The sequence below is a fragment of the Ochotona curzoniae genome, unplaced genomic scaffold (genome assembly GCF_017591425.1).
Source record: "Ochotona curzoniae isolate NIBS_2020 unplaced genomic scaffold, NIBS_Ocur_1.0 contig_50, whole genome shotgun sequence".
NCBI lineage: Eukaryota > Metazoa > Chordata > Mammalia > Lagomorpha > Ochotonidae > Ochotona > Ochotona curzoniae.
In genome coordinates this window covers 7066746-7090596 of record NW_024466446.1, presented here as the reverse complement: position 1 = coordinate 7090596, position 23851 = coordinate 7066746, and the positions used below count along the sequence as shown (strand labels likewise).

General features: G+C 43.9%; 1 protein-coding gene across 2 annotated transcripts; it reads left to right on the top strand.

Annotated features, from left to right (window-relative positions):
• Window positions 1-687: 687 nt before the first annotated feature.
• On the top strand, window positions 688-23324 carry CDC37L1 (cell division cycle 37 like 1). 2 transcript variants are annotated; one of them, XM_040988895.1, is made up of 7 exons: window positions 688-963; window positions 5370-5651; window positions 9375-9468; window positions 12187-12302; window positions 12765-12887; window positions 17193-17357; window positions 22157-23324. In XM_040988895.1, the coding sequence occupies exons 1-7, from the start codon at window positions 832-834 to the stop codon at window positions 22256-22258; spliced, it is 1014 nt and encodes a 337-aa protein (XP_040844829.1). In that variant the 5' UTR covers window positions 688-831; the 3' UTR covers window positions 22259-23324. The 2 variants fall into 2 exon arrangements, with proteins under 2 accessions (XP_040844829.1, XP_040844831.1); XM_040988897.1 differs by lacking the exon at window positions 12765-12887.
• Window positions 23325-23851: the final 527 nt, after the last annotated feature.

Sequence of the window (23851 nt, the reverse complement as noted above, 5' to 3'; positions counted from 1 at the left end):
TGGTTTAGATGCAGTGCTCCTTTATCTGCAACGAGTAAGTTACTGGGAAATATTAAGATAGCACAATACAGGGAGAATGTGGAAAGCAATTACAAAAGTTTTGCCAATCTAACAGACTGAAAAAAAAATGGCGTCCCGTGGGTTTTGATGTGGATCTTTTAAATTTTGAGGATAGCAAAGCTTGGTGGTGGGTGAAAAGAGAAAGAAATCAGGTTTCAAAAAAAATTTTTTTAATCAAGAGAGCCCGACTACGGCTTGTTCAGGCCAGTCAGGGTCCTCTTCTTCTAACCAAGTGCTTGCGGAACCCTTCTGGTGTCTAAAATCCGAAAATCCTGAAATGCAAGGAAAACGGGCTCTACCTTCGAGACTATGCCCCCTCCACCCCTCACCAACCGCACCCCGACACCCCACGGCTTCCCGTGTCCACGTCCACGGCAGACAAGCGCCAACGGACACCTCCCGGAGCCCAGGAAGGCGTTTTCTGACACGACCACAACGAATTCTACCCCCTCGGTGGCGACCAGCCTTCAGACCCACCCCGCGGCTCCCAGCTCCCTCCTCACTGCTCGTCGCCGGAAGTGACGCTCGGGGCCGTGCAGCTTCCGCCCCCCGCCGCCCGGCTCGGCCCCGGCTGGCGCGGGGCGTGCGTCGGCCCGGCGGCCCAGCACACGGGGATTGTGGGTAACGGCCCCGGCCGGCTGGGCGGCTGGCTCCGCGCAGCAGGGTCTGGTGTCTGTGGCTCAAGACCGTTGGCGGGTCGCGGTTGTGAGCCACCACCACCTTCAGTCCCCCCCATCCCCAAACCCCCTACAAGTGGCCGTGCGGGAGGCCATGGAGCAGCCGTGGCCACCGCCGGGACCCTGGAGCCTCCCTCGGGTCGAGGGGGAGGCGGAGGAGGAGAGTGACTTGGACGTGTCCCCCGTTTCCCCCCGCTGCCCGCAGCTGCCGGGCGGTGGCGCCCAGGTGAGAAGAGGGGGTTCGCGTTCTGCTGTGGGGTTGGAGGGATGGGAAGGAGCTGTGGTCCTGCCCCTTGGAGAGCCCCCCCAGCCCCCGGCCTTGGTGGTCGGTGCTTTGCTGCTCATCCTCCGGGGGATTTGGAGAGGTTTTTTGGGGGTGCCATCCCGCTGCTAATGGTAGCATTCTCGGGCAAGAGGAGGTGGTCCTGGGGTTCATTCGTCACCTCTGCCTCCACGCGCACCCACACCCCCCCCCCTTTTTTTTCTTTCAAACCCCGTGGCAGATTTATTTTTTTCCCTCCTCACCCTTGCAAGGCACCCCTCTTTTCCTCATCCCACCCCTTTCCTTGCCTGACGGCACCCAGATTTTGGGGTGCCCCACTCTTGTCGGAAACCTGGATGACCCTTTGTCCTCCCAACCTGTCGCTTCCATCCGAACCCCATGGAGCGGCTCTCCTTGCACACACTCGGGTTGAGTTGGGAACCAGAGGCACCTGTTGTGAAGTTCGTGCGCCCCGGAGGATTTCCCACGCAGATTCCACCCCACGTGAGCCCACAGCAGAGCAGATCCTATACATTGCCCTATTCATGCCTGACACACCTCTTCGCGCTCGCTTGTTTTTGTTGTCTGGCTCCACGTCCTTTTTCCGGTTAAAAAAAAAAAAAACAAAACAAAAGCATTACCAGTCAACACCAACAAAGTAGCAAGGTGCACTTGCCCTTTATTTCCTGCTCATTTCTCAGGTTCCCTGGTGCACATTGTCCTTAGCCCACAGCTTTCTTGCCCCTGAAACTTATTCAAATAATTCCATGTTCTGAGTCCTGGCTGTTTTGTTTCTGCTGCCCCGAGTGTATGTTTGTGAAAGTCTGTTTCGGGATCACAGCTCCCCCCCCCCCCCGTCCCCCCCTACACACACACACACACACACACACACACACACACACATTACCGTGGTCAAGGAAATGCAGTCTAGACGATGTGCCTTCCAAACACACTTTGCTGGGAGTTAGTGAAGAGGAGGGATTGAAATCGTTTTGCCAGTCAGCGCAGGGTCATCATCCATGCTCTGCTTCCCCGGGCTCCGCAGCTTCCCACAGGGAGAAGTGTACACTGCGCCTGGGCCAGCTGGTGGCTGGGAAAGGGCGAGCGGAAAAGGGGGTTGCTGGGTCAGCAGTCGCTCACTAATTATGGATCACGGATGTCATCCTTATAGACAAGTGTGTGATAAGCTCAGAGTGTGTCACAGAGCGACTGGCACCTGCTGTTGTCACTTTGGGGGGGAAGAAGCTGGAGAGGAAGTAACAAGGTCTGAATCGTTTCCGTGGCTGAATCACAAAAGTAACGCGAGGGAAACTGGATTTTCAAAGTGTTGCTGTTTTTCCTTGGGTGCTGACAAACTTATTTAGCTGAAAGGGGTTTTACACTGGAGTTGGCTTGTCTCTTCCCTTAAAAAGTGGTTGCTCTGGGACTATCCCAGCTAGTTAGTGCAAAGTTAAATCTAAAGTTTAGGATTCTAAAGTTTAGAAATCTAAAGTTTAGTCCTATGTAACTGGATTCCTACATAACTGCACATCTTAACGTTGTTGACCTAAACTACCTTTAGGTGCTGTTAAAATGTTCCAGGTAGTTGCTAATTGTAAATTTGCCCCTTTTTTTTTTTACATACCTACTTACTCAGCTTTCTGACTTTAAGACTTACACTTTTGGGAAGAATGAAATCTTTAGCCCAGTATACAGGCATTTGAAAACACTTTTTAAAAGCTTTCAAAGGTCTGGTTTGACATTTGCCCGTTACAGAGAATTTCAGCATCATCATGTACTAGATCTAAAGATGGATTCGGAATGTAAATAATCTTGGAGATTTTTGACACAAAGTTACCTTAGCAGATCTTAGTGCTAACAGTTACTTTTGCAGAATTTATGTTCGTGAAAATACAACTCTTTTAGTGTTCCTCTTAGAGTTTTCTGTGTTCGCGGATTAAAATGTGCCTGAATTTTTTAATCATCTGAGCACATGTTAGGGAATTTAGAGGCCACGTGTTGTCTGGATAGTCTGTGGAGGAGAACTTGAGCATAAATCATTTTTAGAATTCATCCGACTTGAGTAATAAACATGTGCTCCCATGTAATTTGAAAATGCAGGATACTCCCACTTATTTATGCTGCCTTTCTTGATACATCTTGATATTCCTTGCAAAATAAGTTTTATGGCTTGGGTTTTCTTTGTCCCAGCCCCATTTTAAGCATAGCTGGCTCACAGTGACACCTGATCACTTTGTAAGATAGCTAAAAGTGAAGTAAATGTTTTAGTTGGTTAGTTAGGGACATGATGTGTGGAACCTGGACTGAAAGAGTAAATAGCGTCTGAATAGCTAACTGTGTGCACGCTTGCTCTGGTTGAAACCTGAGTTTGCCTGAAGACCTGGCTGGAGAAGAGGGGCCTTGCTGGTTCCTCACCTCCAAACTCTACCACTGCCAGCCTGGCTTATCTGTTCATCTCACAGTTGGATTCTGGCTCCCCACTGCAGACTGAGAGTTGGATGCACAGATAAGCACAGTGATGTGTAGAAAAACACCACAGTGGAAATACGCATACTCCGCATCTGGGTGGGAGACCCTGGGCAAGGACAGGCCTCGGGGATGCCAGGGTCTGCGGTGGAGATGGCAATTCCCTGGGGGGAGAAGGAGTGCAGCATCGCAGCTGTCATGGCGGGGAGGGAATGGGGTGACTGGACACACAGTAGAGAGTCAGGAACTGTGAGGAGAGACTGGGGAATGCCATTGGGAGAGACCTCAGGTTTCACTTTATCAAAAGACTTGGAGAATGAGTAAGATGAGATTTGGTTTTCAGGAAGCGCGCTCCAGTCTAGTGGGATGGAGAATGACTAAGGATAAAAAGAGACTGTATTTCTACCTGAGTAATTCAGATGTGAAGTGATAAGGACTTGAATAGATATGCAAATATGGAAACAGATCAGAGTGGAATTATTCTCTTTTTTTTTAAACATTTATTTTTAGTTTTATTGGAAAGGCAGATTTACAGAGAGAAGGAAAGACAGAAAGATTTTTCATCTGCTGGACCACTGCCCAGATGGCTCGTATGGTCAGAGCTGAGCCAACTCAAAGGCAGAAGCCAGGAGCTTCTTCCGGATCTCCCGCATGGGGGCAGGGTCCCAAGAATTTGGGCCATCCTCTACTGCTTTCCCAGGCCACAAGCAGGGCGCTGCACCAGCAGTGGAGCAACTGGAATGCGAGCTGGTGCCTATGTGGGATGCAGGTGCTTGGAGGGAGAGGAGTGGCCTGACGTGCCAACACATCCCAGAAATAACTCTAAATAAGTAATTTGAGACTGGTCACTGTTTGACCAGTATGTCAGAATGTGCCTTCAGCTTTTGTTTTATAGAGCTAAAGAATGTGGGGAATTAAAAATCACAGTGGTTTATGTAGAATGATTAAGTGTTTCCACTAATAAATACTGCTGAGAAGAAGTCACCGGAGTGAACCAGCTAGCATTTTACCAAGTAGTAACTTTGCCTATTCAGTTTGGAATCAGAGGTACCTGATAGAAACTTTAAAAAATGTTTGTTTCTATTTGAAAGGCAGAATTACAGAGAGATGGAGTGAGAGGAGTGAGAGAAAGATCTTGCATCAGCTGGTCCACTCCCCAAGTGGCTGCACTGGGTGGCCGGAGCTGAGGTGATACAGGAGCCAGGAGCTTGTCTGGGTCTCCCACTTGGTGCAGGGTTGCAGGGTTCCGAGGCCTCAGGCTGACCCCCACTGTCTTCCCAGGTCATAAGCGGTGGATGGAGGGAGGGGAGCTGGATCAAGTGTGGGCCAGCCACAGTTTGTGGGACACAAACTGGTGCTGTGGATGAAAGCTTAGCCTACTGTGCCACTGCACTGGCCTCCAGAAGCTGTTTCTGATAGCAATTTCTTACATCACTGAGGGTTGGAATAATACAGAAAGAAAAACAGCAAGCCCTGATTAGCTTTCATTTCAAGGAGAACCTGAAGACAAGGGCTCTTCAGGTGTAGTTTTCCTCACGTGGAATATTGAAGTCTTGAAGTAGATTTCATCTTGATCCCGTTATTCTGCCGGTTCAGGATTATGAAGACTAAATGAGATGTTTGTTGAGCACCAGCTGTATTCAGGACATTGCCATAGTTACCGTTTTGTTGTTGTTGCTATTATTTGGTTGGAGAGAGACATAGATGAAGCAAGAAACTGAGTCTGGTTGATGAAACAAGGCCTGTGATACAAAAATGTAACTGCAGGTGCAGAACGCAAAGTACTTGGTACATCAAAAACCTTGTACAGAAGTCTAGTGGGGAAGAAAAAAACGCAGTCGAGCTGTTGTTACACAGCCATGTGCATCGCCTTCCTTTCTCACGGTTGCTGTGTTTCCATGCAGCTGTATGGCCATGGGATTGAACTGGCCTGCCAGAAGCAAACGGAGTGCATGAAGAGCTCTGTGGCCTGCAAGTGGAATCTCGCCGAAGCCCAGCAAAAACTGGGCAGCCTCGCGCTTCACAACTCCGAGTCCCTGGATCAGGAGCAAGCCACGGCGCAGACAGCCGTCTCCGAGCTGCGGCAGCGGGAGGAGGAGTGGCGGCAGAAGGAGGAGGCCCTGGTGCAGAGAGAGAGGATGTGTTTGTGGAACGTGGATGCCATTAGCAAGGATGTTTTTAATAAGGTATGACCTTTTAAGGGACCATAAAGAAAGGAAGGAAGCAAGAATGAAAAGAGACCTGGAGTATCTGTGCTAACCGGGTGTGCAGATTTGGTGGTTAGGCAGCAGCATCAGAAACATTCACTTCGGACAGCTTGTGCCAAGTCCCCAGCAGTGTCTGATCTGGGTAGGCCTTGACCGAATCACGTGACCACAGCGTGGTCTACTGACTCAAGGTCGGCTCTGGAGTCACAGCCACCATCCTGAGCCTTGTCGCGTGCTGGCTTTGTAGTCTTGGGCAAGTCGTTGAAGTCTCTTGAGCAGTTGTGTCTTCAATTATGTAGGGTGAGTGTGGAGATTAAATAAAAACGTGGCAACCTAGAGCCTAGTGCGTGGCAAAGCAGGTGCGGTGGGCACGTTTGTGATGCCCTGCTGTTAGCTTCTCTGTTTTAGAATACAAAGCAAAATCATTCAGATTTGTCTGTCACTTAAATAGTACAGTGCTCTTGCCAAGTTAGTGGTTTCCTAAGTGAAGTATTCTACGTTGTGTTAGAATATGCTAATATAAGCTTATTCTTTGACTCATGTATCTGAAGAAGGAAGTGGATTTAAATTAGAATAAAATCATAAGAGAGTTGCTGGAAGAGTACCGAGGAGTGCTGTTCTTCAAACTGTGAGGCCGTGACCGATGCAGGCAGGTTGTGAAATAACCCGGTATATTCCAAGTATTATGAAAAGGGGAGGATAGGGTGGCGTTGTGGCGCAGTGGGTCACGTTTCCACTTGCAGCACTGTGATGCCAAATTAGAGCACAGACCCACGTCCCAGCTGCTCTGCTTCCAGCCAGCTCCCTGCTAAGGCACACAGGAAAGCAGGGAGGGGTGCTTCAAGGAATAGGGCTCCTGCACCCAGGGGGAGACCGGGAAGGAGCTCCTGGCCTCTGCCTGACCCCTCACTGGCTGGTATGCCCCGGGGAGTGAAGCAGCAGATGAAAGATTGTCTCTGTAACTCTTTGAAATAAAAAATCGTAAAAAGAGCAAGAGGAGAGGTAGGCTTCTAGCCTCATGGTGAAGGTGCCCACGATGCATGTCGTTCTGCCTTGGTTTACCCTGGCTGTGGCCCCTGACTACAGCTTCCTGCACGTGCGTCCTTGCGAGGCAGGCAGCTGGCTCAGTCACCCACGTGGCAGCAGACCTGGGTGCGGTTCCTGCTGCGACCTCTGCCCCTGTGCAAGCGTGGAGGGAGTGAACCAGCAGATGCACCAGTCAATCATATTCTGTCTCTCTCAAGTGGAATCAGTCATTTCTTAAATAGATAAGGAAACAAATTTAACTGAGCAGAAAAGAACAGAAGGCACCCTACTTAGGATCAGTATTGTATCGTAAAACTTGTGTTTTGGCTCTACATATAGTTATTAGGATGCATTACAAAAACTGTTTTTTTAAGATTTATTTACTTTTATTGGAAAGTCAGATTTACAGAGAAGAGGAGAGACAGAGAGGAAGATCTTCCATCCTTTGGTTCACTCCCCCAAGTGACTGCAGTGGCTGGAACTGAGTTGATCTGAAACGAGGAGCCAGGATCTTCTTTTGGGTCCACCAGGCCGGTGCAGGGTCCCAAGGCTCTGGGCCATCCTCCACTGCTTTCTCAGGCCACAAGCAGGGAGCTGGATGGGAAGTGGAGCAACCAGGATACGAGCTAGACCCATATGGGATCGTGGGTGTGCAAGGTGAGGACACCAGCCACTAGGCTACAGCACTGGGCCCTAAAATATTTCATAAGCTAAATTGTAGTCTCTTTCAAATTAATTAATTAAAAAGATGCTTTTAAGAATGAAAATGATGTCCATTACTAATCAAAATGAGTTTTCCCCCATTGCCTGCATTAATGCAAATCATCGGTCTGGTTGGGTTTTGTGCAATGCCGGGTTTCTCAAACTCCTCAGTGTTTTGAACTGCTGTTCTCCATTGGAGATTTAGATTTTAAAAATGCATGAGAAAGCAGAAAGTTCCTTATATTGAATTAAGCCTGACTTTGGAAAAACATTAGCAATTAAATCCATGAACACGATGTTCAGTATGGATATTTTGATGCTCATTTTTTTTTCTGCTGAAAAAGTAATTTTTTTCTTTCAGAGGAAATGATCCAAGTGATGTTTCTTTATTTCCGTAAAATGAATGTCTCCTTTTGTAATACCATAGTCATGGAAAAAATATTTTCATTTTGCCTTTGTTTTCAGTTGTTCCTTTAAACTTAGCTTCTGACATAGCCTACTTCCGTCCCGTGTTAATCAGGACTGTTGATGTTGCAGTCATTTGCCCAGGTCGTGCATTGCGTTTGCCTGGGGCCTGAGACTGGAAAGGACCGGTCCGTCTCCATAGCCACGAGCCGCAGGTGCTTCTGGCCGCTTGGCGTGCGGCTAGTCCGATGGAGACGTGCTGTAAGGGTACAGCGCACGGCAGGTTCCAATCAGGTGCCCAAAAGAAGTCAGCCGAGCTGCTCACACGGCGAAGTGATAATACGTCAGATGTCTTAAATAGCATAGGTTACCAGTCTTACGGTTCTGTGTTAATGTGGCCCACAAAAAATGTAAATGAACGTCTGTGATTTGGAATGTTTCTGCTGGGCAGTGCTGGTCTGGATGGCAGAATAGAAAGGAGAAGAATGCTTTTGTCTCAGAAACTGGGAGCTTTTGTGTGCTCCCTGGTTGTAAGTCGGCGCAGAGTTAGTTTGTGATTTTCGCGGGTTGGCAGTGATGGTATCAGGGGACAAATGCAAGCCCAGAATATTCTCAGGGCTGTTCTCATTTCGATGGCTAGATTACAACGTGATTTTTTGGTCTGATTTTATGATTAATTGAAAATAAGCATTTCCTCAATAGAAATTTGTACTTGGTCTCAGGAATCAAACTGCCCCCCCCAAGACAAATTTATTAGAAATGAAATCAAACTCTATTTCTAATTTGCATTTTATTAAATAATTCTGTAGTAAGTATGCTTTAGAATGCCGTGATTAGGTCAGAGTTGCAAATGTTTGTAGGAAATGAATAATGCAACCACAGATTAGGCATTGAAGGAATCTTAGTGAGGTAAGCTAGACCCAAAAAGACAAGTATCATGCTCTCTCTGATCTGTGGCGGCTAACAGAGTGCAAAAACCCACAGTGTATGCGAGTGAGATGTCAGTTTCTTTGTTTTTTGGTGATTTCTTTATTGTTTCTAATACACCTGTGGAGCAGTGGTCAATTTTTTACTGCGGAGTTCCCTTTAGAGGAGCATTGAGTCTGTAATTGTAAAGTAAATTGAGAGGATGCTATGGCAAAAAATAATAGAAGAAAAATTGGAAGGGAGGTAAAAAGAGCACAAAGTTTAGCTGCATTTGGAGAATTGTGTCTGAGATTCATCAAATCTGTATATTAATAAAAGAAATCATTAAAAATGAAAGGATCTTTAATAGTAAAATACATCTCAACAAAAAGATTCATTTGTTTTTCTGTGTAATTCCTATGATAAATGTCTGATTTTCCACATAGATTTCAAATATCATTTTGCAAGCCTAATGGAACTTCCAAACAAGAAAATACTAATTTCTTTGAATGAAGAGTTGAGCAGGTTTAATGCAGGGTCAGAGTCATAGCACCCTGGGTTTTTATATTGTCTGCAGGAAGAACGGAGAGGCATTCGGCATCTGGGAAAAATGTTTTCATTGTAATCTAAAACCTGATTTTAATTGTAATTTTTTTTTCTTAGAGTTTCATTAATCAAGATAAAAGAAAAGAAACAGAAGATGAAGATAAATCAAAATCATTTATGCAGAAATATGAGCAAAAAATCAGACATTTTGGTAAGTGAGCTACTTAAATTTCCTTCTTCATCATGGTTTGGTGTCTTGTAGATGTTTACAAGAAAGGAATTTATAAAATGAGAACAAGGTGTTATACATGGTCAACTCCACTGTTGCAGTTGTGTCTGGTAAAGTTACACAGATCTTGTTTTAGACTTTTTTTGGGTGGGGGGTGATGGGAGGACTAGTTAAAATGGATTAACAGAGCCAGCCAAGTGGAGAAGAGAAGCAAAATGTATTGTGTGTTACTGACCTCTGAAATAGCCTGTATTCCCTATTCTCTTTCTACTTCTCAACTAATTTTTTGTCTTTGCTTCTTTCTCCCTTTCTATCTGATTCAAATGTGCTTCTGGTTAAAACATGAGCATTTTTTCAGGTTTTTGTGTATGCTGCTGTACAAGAATAGTTCAAAAAGTAAATTTAAAAAGATTGTTTATTTTTGTTCAAAAATATTGAAACACCTAACTTTTTCATAATAACATTTCGGTGAACTTTTCAAAGGCCCTCAGATGCATGGATTTGAATGTTTTGTGGGATAGTAAATTGGTCCAGATGTTTAGATGTGTCTATTGTAGTGCCTGGGTCCATGTCAGAGCTCCGTGCTAATCTTACACTCATAGACAGCCAGTGGTAACCTGTGTCTCCACCGGCCTCGGGAGAGATCTGGATTGGGTCCCAGCTCATGGCTTCAGCTTGTCCCAACCCCAACTGTTGGGGTTCATTTGGGGAATGAACCAATGAATGCAAGACTCTGTCTCTGCCTTTCAAATGAAAAATGAGTAAATAAATAAAAACTTTAAAAGGTTCCCAGAACATCTTAAAATAAACCACTTTTAATTCTATTTCTCATGAAGTTTTTTTGAAGATTTATTTGTTTTTTATTGGAAAGGCGGATATACAGAGAGAAAGAGAGACAGAGAAAGATCTTCCACCTGCTGGTTCGCTCTCCAAGATCAGCCAGGGCTTAGCAAATATGAAGCCAGGAGCCGGGAGCTTCTTCTGAGTCTCCCACACAGGTGCAGGGTCCCAAGGCTTTGGACCGTCCTCAGCTCCTTTCCCAGGCCTCAAACAGAGAGTGGAAGGGAAGTGGAGCAGCCAGGATATGGGATATGGGATCCTGGTACATGCAAGGCAAGGACTTTTGGTTGCGAGGCTATTGCACCAAGCCTTCCCATGAAATTTTGAAGAATCCGGGCCCGGCGCGGTGGCGCAAGTGGTTAAGTCCTCGCCTTGCACGCCCGGGATCCCATATGGGCGCCGGTTCTAATCCCGGCAGCCCCGCTTCCCTTCCAGCTCCCTGCTTGTGGCCTGGGAAAGCAGTCGAGGACGGCCCAAAGCTTTGGGACCCTGCACCCGCGTGGGAGACCCGGAAGAGGCTCCTGGCTTCGGATCGGCATAGTATCGGCCCGTTGCACTCACTTGGGGAGTGAATCATCGGATGGAAGATCTCCCTCTCTGTCTCTCCTCTCTGTATATCCGCCTTTCCAATGAAAAAATAATAAAAATAAATCTTTAAAAAATAAAAAAAAAAAAAAATAAAAAAAAAGAAATTTTGAAGAATCCTTGTATAATGCAGGTAGATTGTTGAACTATTGTTCTAATAAGTCTACTATTAGTGTATTTATCAATTAAAAGTGTTTAAAATTTATTTATGTATTTGAAAGAGTTGCAAAGAGAGGGAGAGAGAAATATCTTTGCCTGCTGATTCACTCCCCAGCTGGCTGCAGCAGCCAGGACACAACTAGGCCAGAACCTGAGCTGGTCCCTGGTTTACCCAAGTACTTGGAGCATCTTCTGCTACTTCTCCAAGGATATCTGCAGGGAGCTGGATGGGAAGGGAGCTGCCAGGACTCTTAGCTGGTACCCACATGAGGTGCTGGCGTCTTGGAGAGTGGCTTTACCTGCTATGCTGCAATTCACAGTCCTTAGATACTTTTTGTTTTGGGAAAAAAGGAGTATGATGGAGATTGATGGAAGTTAAGGCTTGGCAGAGGGGGTGTTGACTGAGTTTATATGTTTTTTTTTTTATGTAGAATCATAGACAACAGAATGGCGTCTTACAGGCAGAGTCAGTGATTGGTGTTGTAGTACAAAGGCTAACCTGCCACTTACAGGTGCCGGCATCCCAGATCGGAGTGCCAGTTCGTGTCTATGCTGATTCACTTGCCAAATGGCCACAACAGCCAGGGCTGAGGCCTGGAGTCGGGAGCTTCCTCTGGAGCATCACCACTCAGGTGCAGGGGCCCAAGCACTAGCGCCATCTCTCTTTGCTCTCCCAGGTGCATCACCAGAGAGCTTGATAGGAAGTGAAACAACCAGGACCCAAACCCACACCCATATGGGATGCCAGCACCGCGCATGGTTGACTAACTTGCTGCACCACAATTCTGGTGCAGTTTTCTCACTTTTACTGTAAATTGAGTCTCTTGAAATTGGTTGTGCTTGGAACCAGAGTGACCTGGGACTGCAGGCGCTCCCCCAGGCAGGCTTTTGGTGAGCACCCTTTGCTGGTCTTACTGTGGGAAATAACACTTCCTGTGAATTTCCAGAGCTTTCCTTCATAGGATATTATTCCTCTTCGTTTGCTCTTTTACCATAATGTATATGCCCCTGGAAATACCAATTATTTTTTAAAGAGAATCATTTTAAAGTAACATTTCTTTCCTTATGGGAAGAAAGATAGTATTTTATATCCACAGTTGAATTCTTTTTTTACAGGTATGTTGAGTCGTTGGGATGATAGTCAGAGGTTTTTGTCTGACCACCCGTACCTTGTATGTGAAGAAACCGCTCAATATCTTATTTTATGGTGTTTTCACCTAGAAGCTGAACAGGTATTATATGAACCTTGAGGTTCTGGGAACTTGTGTGGAATTCTGATCCTAATGTTACTGGTTTTGGGGGTTATTTTTTGTTATTATCTAAGGGAATGAAATTGTAAGTTTGAATTTTGATATGACAAGTTTTAGTTCTTCAGCTTTCCAGTGTATTTTTCTGCCACTTCTCAGTGTTCTTATTCCCATATACTGTAACCTTTTATTTTTTAACTAGTTAATGGTGTGTTTTACAAATCCAAACTGTAACCACAATGTTAAACTAGTAGTGTGATTCTCCTTTAATTTTTCTGGTTCACAAATAATCAAAAAACATCCAAACTAAGAAATACTCTTAATGTGTCTGCATAGAATTTGACTTAGAATTAGAAATAAAAATCAAATTACTCTAAAAATCCGAAGTTTGAGTCAGTTTAGCAATTAGCTGCATTTCTTATGTAACTCTGATCTGTTTATTTTCAGAAAGGGGCTTTAATGGAACAAATAGCACATCAAGCTGTTGTAATGCAGTTTATTATGGAAATGGCCAAAAACTGTAATGTGGATCCGAGAGGGTGTTTTCGTTTATTTTTCCAGAAAGCCAAAGTAAGTAGTTATTTAATAATACTAGATGGGAAAGTCAGGTCTTAGCTGAAACCTCCTTTGTAATAAACATCCAGAAAAGATGACCACCAGGACGCCCACGGGTTCAGTTGTATAGCTTTCCTCAAGAGTCCATTTGTAATAAAGCTGGTTTTGTACCAGTTGAGACGTCAAGGAGCAATATAAGAGTTCATAGTGGAGCATGTGTGTAAACCTGAAGTTAGTGCGTGAGCCTTGGGATGGTCCCGTGTTTTGAGTCAGTCCACACTGAGTGCCTGCTGATGCAAAAGCACAGTTCTTTCTGATACTGAGGATACAGTGTTGAACAGAACTGATAACAGACACAGTTAATGAGCCATCAAAGCTTGGCAGGGAAAGAGGAAGCCATCTAAACTGTCAGTGAAGGAGTGGTTTTTTTAAAAATGCAGCAGCTGCCGCATGAGAGTGCCTGAGATTAGTCCCGCCTTGGCTTCCGGTCAGGCTGCCTGCTCCTGTGCCCAGGCGCGTGGATGGTGGCCGTGTAGGAAACCCCGGTGGAGTTTCTGGCTCTCTGCTATGACCTGGCCCAGCCCTGCTGTGGCAGGCATTTGGGGAGTGAACCAGCAGTTTGAAGATCTCCCTTTTTTTCTGTTTCTCCTTCTGTTCATGTCCTGGCTGCTCAAATTCCAATCCAGCTCCCTGCTAATGCACTGGAAAAAGCAGCAGAGGATGGACCAAGAAGAAGGACCTCTGCCACCCCCCGCGGGAGACTTGGATAAAGCTCCTGGTTTCAGCCTGGAGTAAACAAACGAACAGAAGCTCTTGGTTTCATTTATTTAGACCAGATACACACTTACAAACATATAGACACACACACACACAATAACACAGTATCTTCCTTTCGGTGGTTCGCTCCCCAAATAGCTGCAGCACCCGGGGCTGCATCAGGGCAAAGTTAGGACCCAAAACTCCTGCTGGGTGTCTAGTGTGGGAGGTGACGGGCCACTCTCTCGGGCCATCCTCTGCTTTCCAGTGTCCTTTAGCAGGGAGCTGATCAGAAGCAAAGCATCTGGGACCTAAACCGATACTCTGATATGGGATGTTAGTGTCATGGGGAGCAGCTTAACCCACTGTGCCCTGCCAGCCCCATGACAAAGTGTGCATGGTGGCATGTGGAAGGCTCCTAGCGTTAGAGGTGACTGTTACCCTACAGCGATCATTACCCACGTGCACTAGCTGGCATCTCTGTAGTGAAGTTGTTCTTAATACAGGGAACAACTCAGTGCCCAGCAGTTAGTAGTTTGAACAGTTGAGTATAGTCATTTGGTAAAATGCATCAGCATGGGTAAAAATAAAAAGTGCTTAAAATGATCCACAGAATGATACATCCAGAATCATTTTCTAAAAATTTTCTGTACTCGGTAAGGTTTATATTTTAAAATATTTCCTTTTATATATATATAGCAGGCAAAACTTAGCTACGTATTTGAGGGACACATAGACAAGCCTTAGAACTACAGGCAAAAGTAAAAAGACCGAAGTCGGTTGGGAATCTCTGGGAAGAGGGAAGGCTCTGGAATGTGGTTTCTCTGGGCACAGAGTAGGGTTTTTGCAGTTAAAGTATACACTTACGGGCATCTGACCTAATAAGATACCAGTTAGCACATGTGCATGGGAGTTTGCAATAATGTGATATTCACAACCCTGGAAGGTTCTGGTAATGATTCAGACAGCTGGTCTCTGGCACACACGAGGGCCTTGGATTCTGTTCCCCCTGCTGGCTTCAGTGTCCTGCCTGGGCTCTTACAGGCATCTTGTCTGTCTCTCCATCTCAATTAAGTAAAGTTATAAAACCAGCCAAAATACTGGGCTATTGCGCTGGACCCAAAGAGCATTTCAGTTTATCAGTGAAGAAAAATGTTACATTTTTAAATTTTAAACATAAGCTGATAGTTGTTCTCTCCATCCTCAACCCCTTTTTTAGAAAAAAAAAAAAAAGACTTATTTGAAAGGTGCAAGTCACAGAGAAAGAGGAACAGACTGAGGTAGCTCTTCCATCCACTGGATCAGTCCCTGTATGGCCGCTATGGCCAAGACTAGGCCAGCTGAGAGCCAGGAGCCAGGAGCTTCCTCAGGGTCTCCCACGTAAGTGCTGCTTTCCCAGGTGCATCAGCAGGGAGTTGGATCAGAAATGAAGCAGTGGGAGTCAAACCAAGGGTACCAGCGTTGCAGGCAGTGGCTTAACCCGTTATGCACAGTGCCAGTTGCGTGGTAGCGATTTTGCCTTAAATGCCCTAAATTTCTTCTGCTCCGCAACTTAAATGGGAAATTTTCCTGAAACACTAAATCTTGAGTGATCAAGTTACTGAGTTAGGCCAATTGTGACTAGCATGTTAACTTGACCTGTAGGAGAAATAAAACTTGCTCTGTTTGTTTGGAAGTTAGTGTTCCCATCTGTTGGCAAACTCCCCCAAATGCTCGCAGAGGACAGGGCGGGGCTTGGCTAAAGTTGGAGGCAGTCCTCTAGGTCCCTAACGTGGGTGATAAGAAACCAGTTGCTTGAGCAGTGCTGCCGCCTCCCACGGGGTCTGTTGGCAGACACTGGAGTCAGAGCTGGAGCTGCGAGCTGAATGATGACACTCCAGCGTGGGACATGAGTGTCCTAATTTGCATCATAACCACTAAGCTAACTCCACATCCCCTCCGCATGCTTGCCTTTTCATCTTGTATTAATGGGCATGTTTAAACTGCTACCTAGTAAGAAATGAAATAGGTTCAAACTGTATTCTTTGAAATGTGTTTTGACAGAATAGAATTGAAAGGCACTGAAATCTTCAGTTATAACAGTGTTCCTAATAATAGTTTTTTTTTTTTTTTAATTAAGTAATAGGGGCTGGCGTGGTGGTGTTGCATGTCAGTGTTCTGCCTGCGATGCTTGCACCTATAAATGCTCACTGGTTCATGCCCCGGCTGCTCCACTGCCCATCCAGCTCCCTGCCTGTGGCCTGAGAAAGCAGTGGAGGAAGGCCCAAGGCCTTGGGACCCTGCACCGACATGGGTGACTCCTGGCTCCTAGCTTTGGATCAGCTCAGCTCTGACCATCTGGGGCATGAACCAGTGGGTGAAGGACCTCTCTGACTCTCTTCGTCTGCCTTTCAAATAAAATAAATATTAAAAAATTAAGTAGTAGCAACATTGATGGGATGCCTACTTGCGCCAAGTCCTGTTCTATGCACTTACCATGCATTCGCTCATTAAATCCTCACTAACATTTTATGAGGGTTACTATTTTTATAGTGTAGGTGAGGAAATTGACATAAAGGAATTAAACAAATGGTCTATTGTTGACTTCCTAAAATGAAGTCGGTTGAGTCAACTCTAGACCTAAATCTATATGCTTGAGGCTTTTAGCAGGATGAGCAGATGTGCTGCTTGATTTTCAGAAAGATGAGTTGAGGCAAAAGGCTGAAGTTCCACATGTTCATTCTAGGTACCGTGTATTGACTGGGATGGGATGTTAAAATGCAGTTAAGGAAGCTATTCATTGCCTGCATTTGTTGTATAGATGTTGATCTGCAGGTTTTAGTGTGATTACTCAACTTGAGCTCCATGTGAGCTGCTCCATGAGGCTGCTGCTGCTTACACTGGAAGCCCATGTTCTGTTGCCCTGGGATATGCTCTCTGATTCCTCGGTATGGAGCAGGCTCCTTTCTAAACATGTCACTGCCTGTAGGGAATTTTGATTCAAGAATGATGCCTGTTTGGTACGTCATTGGATGCCTGAGAGTTCTCCTTCCTCAGCTTAGTAACCGTACTGTTTGCTTAGAAACTCGCACAACTAGAACATTTGGATATTCCCAGCATGAAGTTGAGTGCTGAATTTTGTTTGATTTCTCCTAACTTGGACAGATAGAGGACACAGGTTCTCTGTTTAGCAGATCCAGGTAATGGTGCCTCATCACTAACTGATGGGGGATTAACAGGCTTTAGCAGCGTTCCTTTGGCAGTGGGCAAAGGATAGAGGACAAGTGAGGGTTTTTTTTTTTTTAGGTCCTGTTGAGGTAGGAGCTGAGGGAAATAAGAGAAAGCTTACTTTTCTTTTATTAACAGTTGTATGTGTATTTGTGGGAAGGAGTTATTTGTTTCATTGAAATAAAAAGAGTTTGAACGAACCATTAGTGTTTTTATAAACAAGTAGTTTCATGGTGGTTTCTGCATTTGATGTGTTCATTTTATCTTCATGTCCTTCATATTGGTAAATGCTTTGTAGAATTTACTGTGTGCTCTATAAATCCTGGAAAGTACATTTTGTGTGCATTTGTTTTCTAGGCAGAAGAAGAAGGATATTTTGAAGCATTCAAAAATGAACTTGAAGCTTTCAAGTCAAGAGTCAGACTTTATTCTCAATCCCAAAATTTTCAACCTGTGACAGTTCAGAATCATGTTCCCCATTCTGGTGTTGGATCAATAGGTTTATTAGAATCCTTACCACAGGTAAGTTGGAAAAGTACCTTTACAAGCCAATCAGCTCACATAACTTTCATTCTTATGGACTACTCTTTCTTCTTAAATATAATATATGTTTGACCATTTAAAATATTCTTGCTTCGGGGTATAAGACATATGCGTGTTCTAAACGTGTTCCATATTTTGGCATTGAAACACTTGGGCCTTTTAAGTATATAAAGATGCACCATCTCCTTTTAATGACTTCCATCTAAACCTTCTTTTTAAAGATACATTTGATTATTTAGGACAGAGATCTCCCAACCCTTGGTTCTCTCCCCACATAGCGAGGAATAAGCCAGGCCAACACTGAGAGCCTCTTCCGGGTCTCCTGCAGTGGTGGCAGAGCCAGCTCTGCCGCTTTGCCTAGGCCATTAGCACGGAGCCAGATTGGAAGTGAAACAGCAGGGACTCAAACCATCACCCTTACGGCATCCCAGCTTGCAGACTTAGCTTCGCCTGCCGTCTCGTGGCACTGACCCCATCTAAACACTCTTAAAGGCAGCGGCGACCTAGCGGTAGTTACTGCAGCTCTTCAGGATGTCTTGTGCAGCGTTGGGAGTTTTTCAAGATGAAGTGAAGCAGCTTCGAAGCATACATGAAAGTGGCAGCAGGCATGCTCTGTTGGGTCAATTTATTTATTACTATTTCATTCCTTGTTGCACATACATTAAACATCCTAAGTGGCACATATTACCAAGAAATTGTATATGTTAATGTAATTCAGGAAACAATTTTGTAAGATTAATCAACTGAGTAAATATGATATCTGCTATTAGACCAAAATTTTAAAAATCACTCTGTCACCTCTGCAAAAGAATTTACATCAAAAAGAGTACATATCCAGGGTCTGCCTCATAGTACTTAGAATTACGGTGTTTTCTAAAAATATCTATTTATTTTTATTAGAGTCAGATTTACAGAGATTGAGGGAGTCGAAGATGTTCCATCTGCTGGTTCACTCCCCAAGTGGCTGTAACGGTTGGAGCTGAGCCTGTCTGAAGCCTGGAGCTTCTTCTGGGTCATTCATGTGGGTTCAGGGGCCAAGGCCTTGGGCCGTCCTCCGCTGCTTTCCCAGGCCACAAGCCGGGAGCTGGATGGGAAGTGGAGAGCAGCCAAGACATGAACTGGTGCCCATATGGAATCCCAGCGCTTGAAGGGGAAGGATTAGCCAATTGAGCCATTGTACTGGGTCCAAGGATTACAGTTTTATTGTTACATAGTCCCCGATCTTTTTTTTTTAAGTTTTGTTGTTTTTAAGATTTGTTTATTTTAAAGGCAGAGTTATGGAAGGAGAGAGAAAATGTTCCAACCATTAGTTCACTCCCCAGATGGTCACAACAGCCAGGGTGCAGCCAAGCTGAACTAGGAGTCGGGAACTTCATCCAGGTGTCGCATGTCAGTGCAGGGACCCAAGTGCGTTAGCTGTCTTCTTGCTGTGTTCCCAGACGCATAACCAGAGAGCTGGATGGGAAGTGGAGCAGCTGGCACTTAAACTGGCATCCATATGAGATGCCAGCAGCTCCCCCACCATGCTACAGCTCCAACCCCAGTAATAGTTTTAAAAATTACACCCAGCCCCTCTAAGTTTTCAAGTTGCAGGATTTTCGGAGAAGTTTAGCCATTTGCTCTGTGGTTCCCATCATGAGAAGGAAAGGGTTTTTGAGAAGACAGTGTGAGGCAGATCTTGTATATTTACCTTTGAACCTGGTGAAGTGGGAGAAAGTGCGATTCCCATGTCTTTACGTCACTGTAATTTTACTGTCTGGTTATGTGTCCTTTAAGGAAAGCAGTACATCATATTCAGCTCAGTTATTCTACGATATGGAAGTAATTCATCAAGGTCTGATTTTTTAAAAATAATTAATAATGTTCCCTCTTAGACATGTGGGAATGCCTCCTCTGCCTGTTTCCTACAGATTATCTCTTCTTGTAGTTTTTTTCCTCTTCGGTTCCTGAGAAGCAGCCCCTGGGGAGTTGATTTCTCCAAGGGGATTTTACTATAATCATTGTCAGTTTGTAAACCTGTCAAACACAAGATGTCACATAATTCATGCAAAGGGAAAGATGGCTTTTGAAGGATGTCATTATTCTAAACCTAAGAGGGAAAAAGATATGCAGATGGCAATGATTACCGAAAGTTCTGAGACATTCTTGTTGAACATAACAGGTAGCAACTGACTTCATCTGCTATAATGAAGTCACTGGAGGGGCTAGAGTTAAAGTAAGGACAGTTGGTTTATCAGGGTTGTTCAGATGTGATAAATATCCCTGTGCAGACCATGTCCTCTTACTGTGAGCATTGGGGCAGCCTGGAAGGGCTGGAGATTTCACTTACAGGTACAGTAAGGGTACCAATTAGCTGAGGGGAACAGGAGGAAGCAAGACCAGTGCAGGGACAGAGTTTGAAAGAAAATCATTCCTTTCAAAACCATCCCATTTTTCTGTCACTGTGTAGGTTACAAGTAATCTTATCCAAAACTCTCTGATGAGTAAACTGCAATTTTTGGAGGTTAAAATAATTTGCTTGAAGTTGAGAGTTGGATGAGAAGATTGTTCAGAACTCATTTACTCATTTCTTTAGGACTATAAGACACGATCCGAGAAAGACTTATTAAAACACACAAATAACAGTCTACCTAACCCATTCATTGGGGTCCCGTCAGTTGTCCCTATTGTGCAGTCTCATCATTATCTGGGCAGGTGACAGAGCTGGTCACCTAGTCCTGAGTACCTGTCCTTCACCGCCAGCTCCCTACTGTAGAGTGCTAACAGGGCTACTTCGGCAGTGTTTGTGGAGAAATACAATTGAAAGGCAAATGTCTGGATGCGTGAAAAAAAATTGAAATTCATACATCCCTTTTCTGTTACATGCGTTTTCCATGGACTCTATTGGGATCTCTCATGCTACATTTTCTAGAAGAATTCAGACTTCTCTGTGGGGGAAAGATGTGTCAGTGGAAGAAGAGATGTGTCAAAAGTATTACTATCTATTGTAATGTTATTATTACAATAGAATAGAATTATATAGCCATATGAATATGTATAATAATAATTATGTATTTGAAGTAATCAGTAGCATTTAAATTGAGGTTAGATTAGGAATGTTGACTTATTTGTTTTTCTTTTTAATGGAAATTTATTTATTTACTTGAAAGGGACAAAAGAGACAGAGATCTTGCATGCACTGGTTCAATCCTCAGAGGGCTGCAGTGGTCAGGGCTGGACCAGGCTGAAGCCAAGGGCTGAGAGCTTCTTGCGCGTCTCCCATCTGGGTATCAGACTCAGACTCTTAGGCCTTCTTCCACTGCTTTTTCAGCTCATTAGCAGAAAGCTGGATCAGAAGTAGAGCAGTCGGGACACGAACCAGTGCTTGTACAGGATGCTGGTGTTAGAGGTGGTGGTTTACCTGCTCCATCACCATGATGGCCCAACTTGTTTGTCTAAATCTCTCCCTGATAATGTCTTAAGTTCACAGGAGGGGTGAGTGCATGAATTCCAGAGAATCTCTTCAGCCAGTTCTACTACTTAATATTCTGTCTCTGCAAATTTAGCCCAGTCCCAAACAAGTCATATAAGCTCTATTCTAAAGGCCTTTGGAATTTGGTCTAGATTGTCAGAAATGGTCTTAACACTGTAATGGAAAGTAGGATAATGGAAGGAGAATTATCAATTTAAAGTCTTTTGTCTGGGTAACACTTAGCACTGAGTCTCTTTTTGTAATTGACGGTAGTCTTGTGAAATAAACCCAGGGCCTGTTGCATATAGGCAGGAGTCATAGTTACTTACGGTTTAGCCTATTTATGTAACTGTTTCATTACCTTGGGATGCTGTTTTTCCGCTTTGAGCATTGTAGCTTTAGAGGCAGGAGTTTGTGCCTGCCCCATACTTGCACCAGGTATTTGTGCCACTTTTTCATGAAGACCTGTTTGGGAATCATGCAGTTCTAGCTAGTTTTGGCTCTTGCAGTACTCCAGCTGCAATGTGCTGTACTTTATTAGCAGGCTCTTAAACCCCTGTGGATCCGCGGGTTTTAAGAAGTCTATCCCATTTGGGCTGTTTTCCCTCATTAAGTCAACATAAATGACCCTAGATGGTCCAGCAGTAGAAATTTAAGTAACTGGCAGATGGTCACGACAACTGAGTCAACGAAATTGAATTCTTAGGAAAAAAATTCCTGAATTCCTTGATCTTAAGGTCTGTGTCATTACCCATGGTGCTCTAAGAGGTAATGGTTTTAGTTTTGCATTTGTTTATTAGGATTTTCTGTTCTTTGTTCTACAAGTGAGCATACAAAGCATTTGTAAGTTCTACTTCTGTTTTAAAAGTAAGTGAAGCCTATTCTTTTATTCTCAACTTCAGAAATTTGGGTTTGAGAATTTCAGGTTTAGTAAATGGTTCCCTTTTTTCTAAACCTTTAGCATTTTTAGTATTTCCTGTGCAATTAAATAGTAATCTTCAAAATACATTGCTGCCTTAAAATCGTGTTTTTATCATTTAAATTATCAGTAGCGGGGTACATATAAAGACATAAGATATGGCCCAATTTGATTCATTATAGTGTTGTCAAGAGGAGAAAGATTAAAGTTGTTTTTCACATCCCTCCTTGCCTTTCATCACTTCTCTTTGGCTTAAATAACAACGTTGTCAGCTTGCTCTGTGTCCGTGGGTTTCAGTGAGGCTGCGACTCCACCGTTTTGTTCCCTCCTCTGCTGCCCTGCTTGCTGCGGTTGCCCAAGCTGTCCTGCCGCTGGTTTTCTTAATGCTCCTTCTCTGTTTTTCCCCAGAATCCAGATTATCTTCAGTATTCTCCCAATACAGCTCTCTGCAGTTTAAACTCAGTGGTACATAAAGAAGATGATGAACCCAAAATGATGGACACTGTATAATTTGGTTAAGACTGCTGAGGCCAAGTGCTATTTTGTTACAAGAAAGGAAGAACTTGGCTATTTTCTTGACACTTTTATGGGTGCTGCACTTTATTTTTGTTTGGTTTTTGATGGGAGCGGAAAAAAACTGAAACGTTTTGTAACTTTTTTTAATGTGCTGCTAGGTTTTTTTGTTTTGTTTTCTGAAGAGAGGAGTGATACCGTATGTTGCAGGAAGTCAAACTGGACTTTTTTCTTTTGGCTACTAAATTTGCCTTTAATCTTAATATTGTTCTCTATTTTGGAATCAAAGTATGAAAATGTGCACAAATGCAATGTTTACAAGAACTGGTTGATTCTAGGAGGCATCTGCTACAGTCTCTTTTATATGGATGTATATATGTCCTACTCTATAAAAACGATTAAAGAGAAAAATGTACTTGTATTCTGCTAATTTAGCTGTCAAAGATCTGGTGTGTCGTCACATTAAAAGCAATAAATCAGTAGTTGGTAATCTACTAAATAAGATGGGGTCCTTTAAAAATAATACTACATTCGTATTTTCGGCACCGTCAATAGAATCCTTGACTGTAACATACTTTGGAATAATGTTACATTTACCTTCAAAGTATTCTCAAAACTGTATTTTTACGTTGTTGACTTTTTAATGTTAAAGATTATAGGGATATAAAAATTACAAACTAATGATAGGCTTCTTGTTTTGCTTTCTTTTGTTTTGTTTTTGGTAAGAGCAGCTTTAAGCTCACCCTCCAGTTTCCTTGCTTAACGTGGTCCGGGATCTCTCAGGGAACAAGTTTTAAAGGGGGCTGAAAGAACAAGCAACAAAAACACCTGATTTTTAAAATCATGGCTATTGTTTGTTTCACTCTGATATAGCCTTTCCAAAAGGACTTCTTCTCAAAGGCAAGGGAACTCTTGTGGAGCTAACTGCTGTGAGCTGCCAGCTTCTTGTTTCTAAGAATTTGGTAATCATGGTTGGTGATGGTAGCTTTTATTCCATTCGTTATTCCTCTCTTTAGTTCAGTTCCCATAGAATGCTTCTAAGCTTTAATACTTCTATGTGATTGACTTTAAATATGCCAGGATATCTGATGATTTCTTTTATTTAGAAGATAGATTACAGTGCTAATTGTGCTGTCCCTATCATTTAAGGATTTATCTTCTAACTCAGAAGAACGTGAGCTTTGATTGTAATCTTTGACTCGGTACCCGTTCAGAGTCATGGTAAATATTTGAAGGATGGCCAGCTGGGATTGGTAATACGTGTCTCAATTTGAGAAACCAATATGCTGAGGGACCCAGACGATGATCAGACCTGGGCCCTTGGCCTCATTTGTACCTTGTTCCAACTGAGGCCATCGGGCACCTGGTACCCATACAAATGAACTGGAATTATCGAATCGTACTTCTGTAACATCACAGTCTTCCTGGTTTTTAGCATAAAAGTCTTTCTGTGCTTTTGATATAAACACATACTCTGTAATAAAGTGTTTGGCTAATTTATATAGTAATATTCTTCAGCCTGTAATTTTTACTTACTACTTGATCATAGAACGTTCTCTTCCCTGCTACTCCCCATCCGCAGTCCCCTCT

Excerpts from the sequence above, each read along its gene's own strand:
- CDC37L1 (XM_040988895.1), top strand. The coding sequence starts at position 832 with ATGGAGCAGCCGTGGCCACCGCCGGGACCCTGGAGCCTCCCTCGGGTC. Across the intron at positions 964-5,369 it reads TGCCGGGCGGTGGCGCCCAG|CTGTATGGCCATGGGATTGA; the intron begins GTGAGAAGAGGG and ends GTTTCCATGCAG. Across the intron at positions 9,469-12,186 it reads GCAAAAAATCAGACATTTTG|GTATGTTGAGTCGTTGGGAT; the intron begins GTAAGTGAGCTA and ends CTTTTTTTACAG.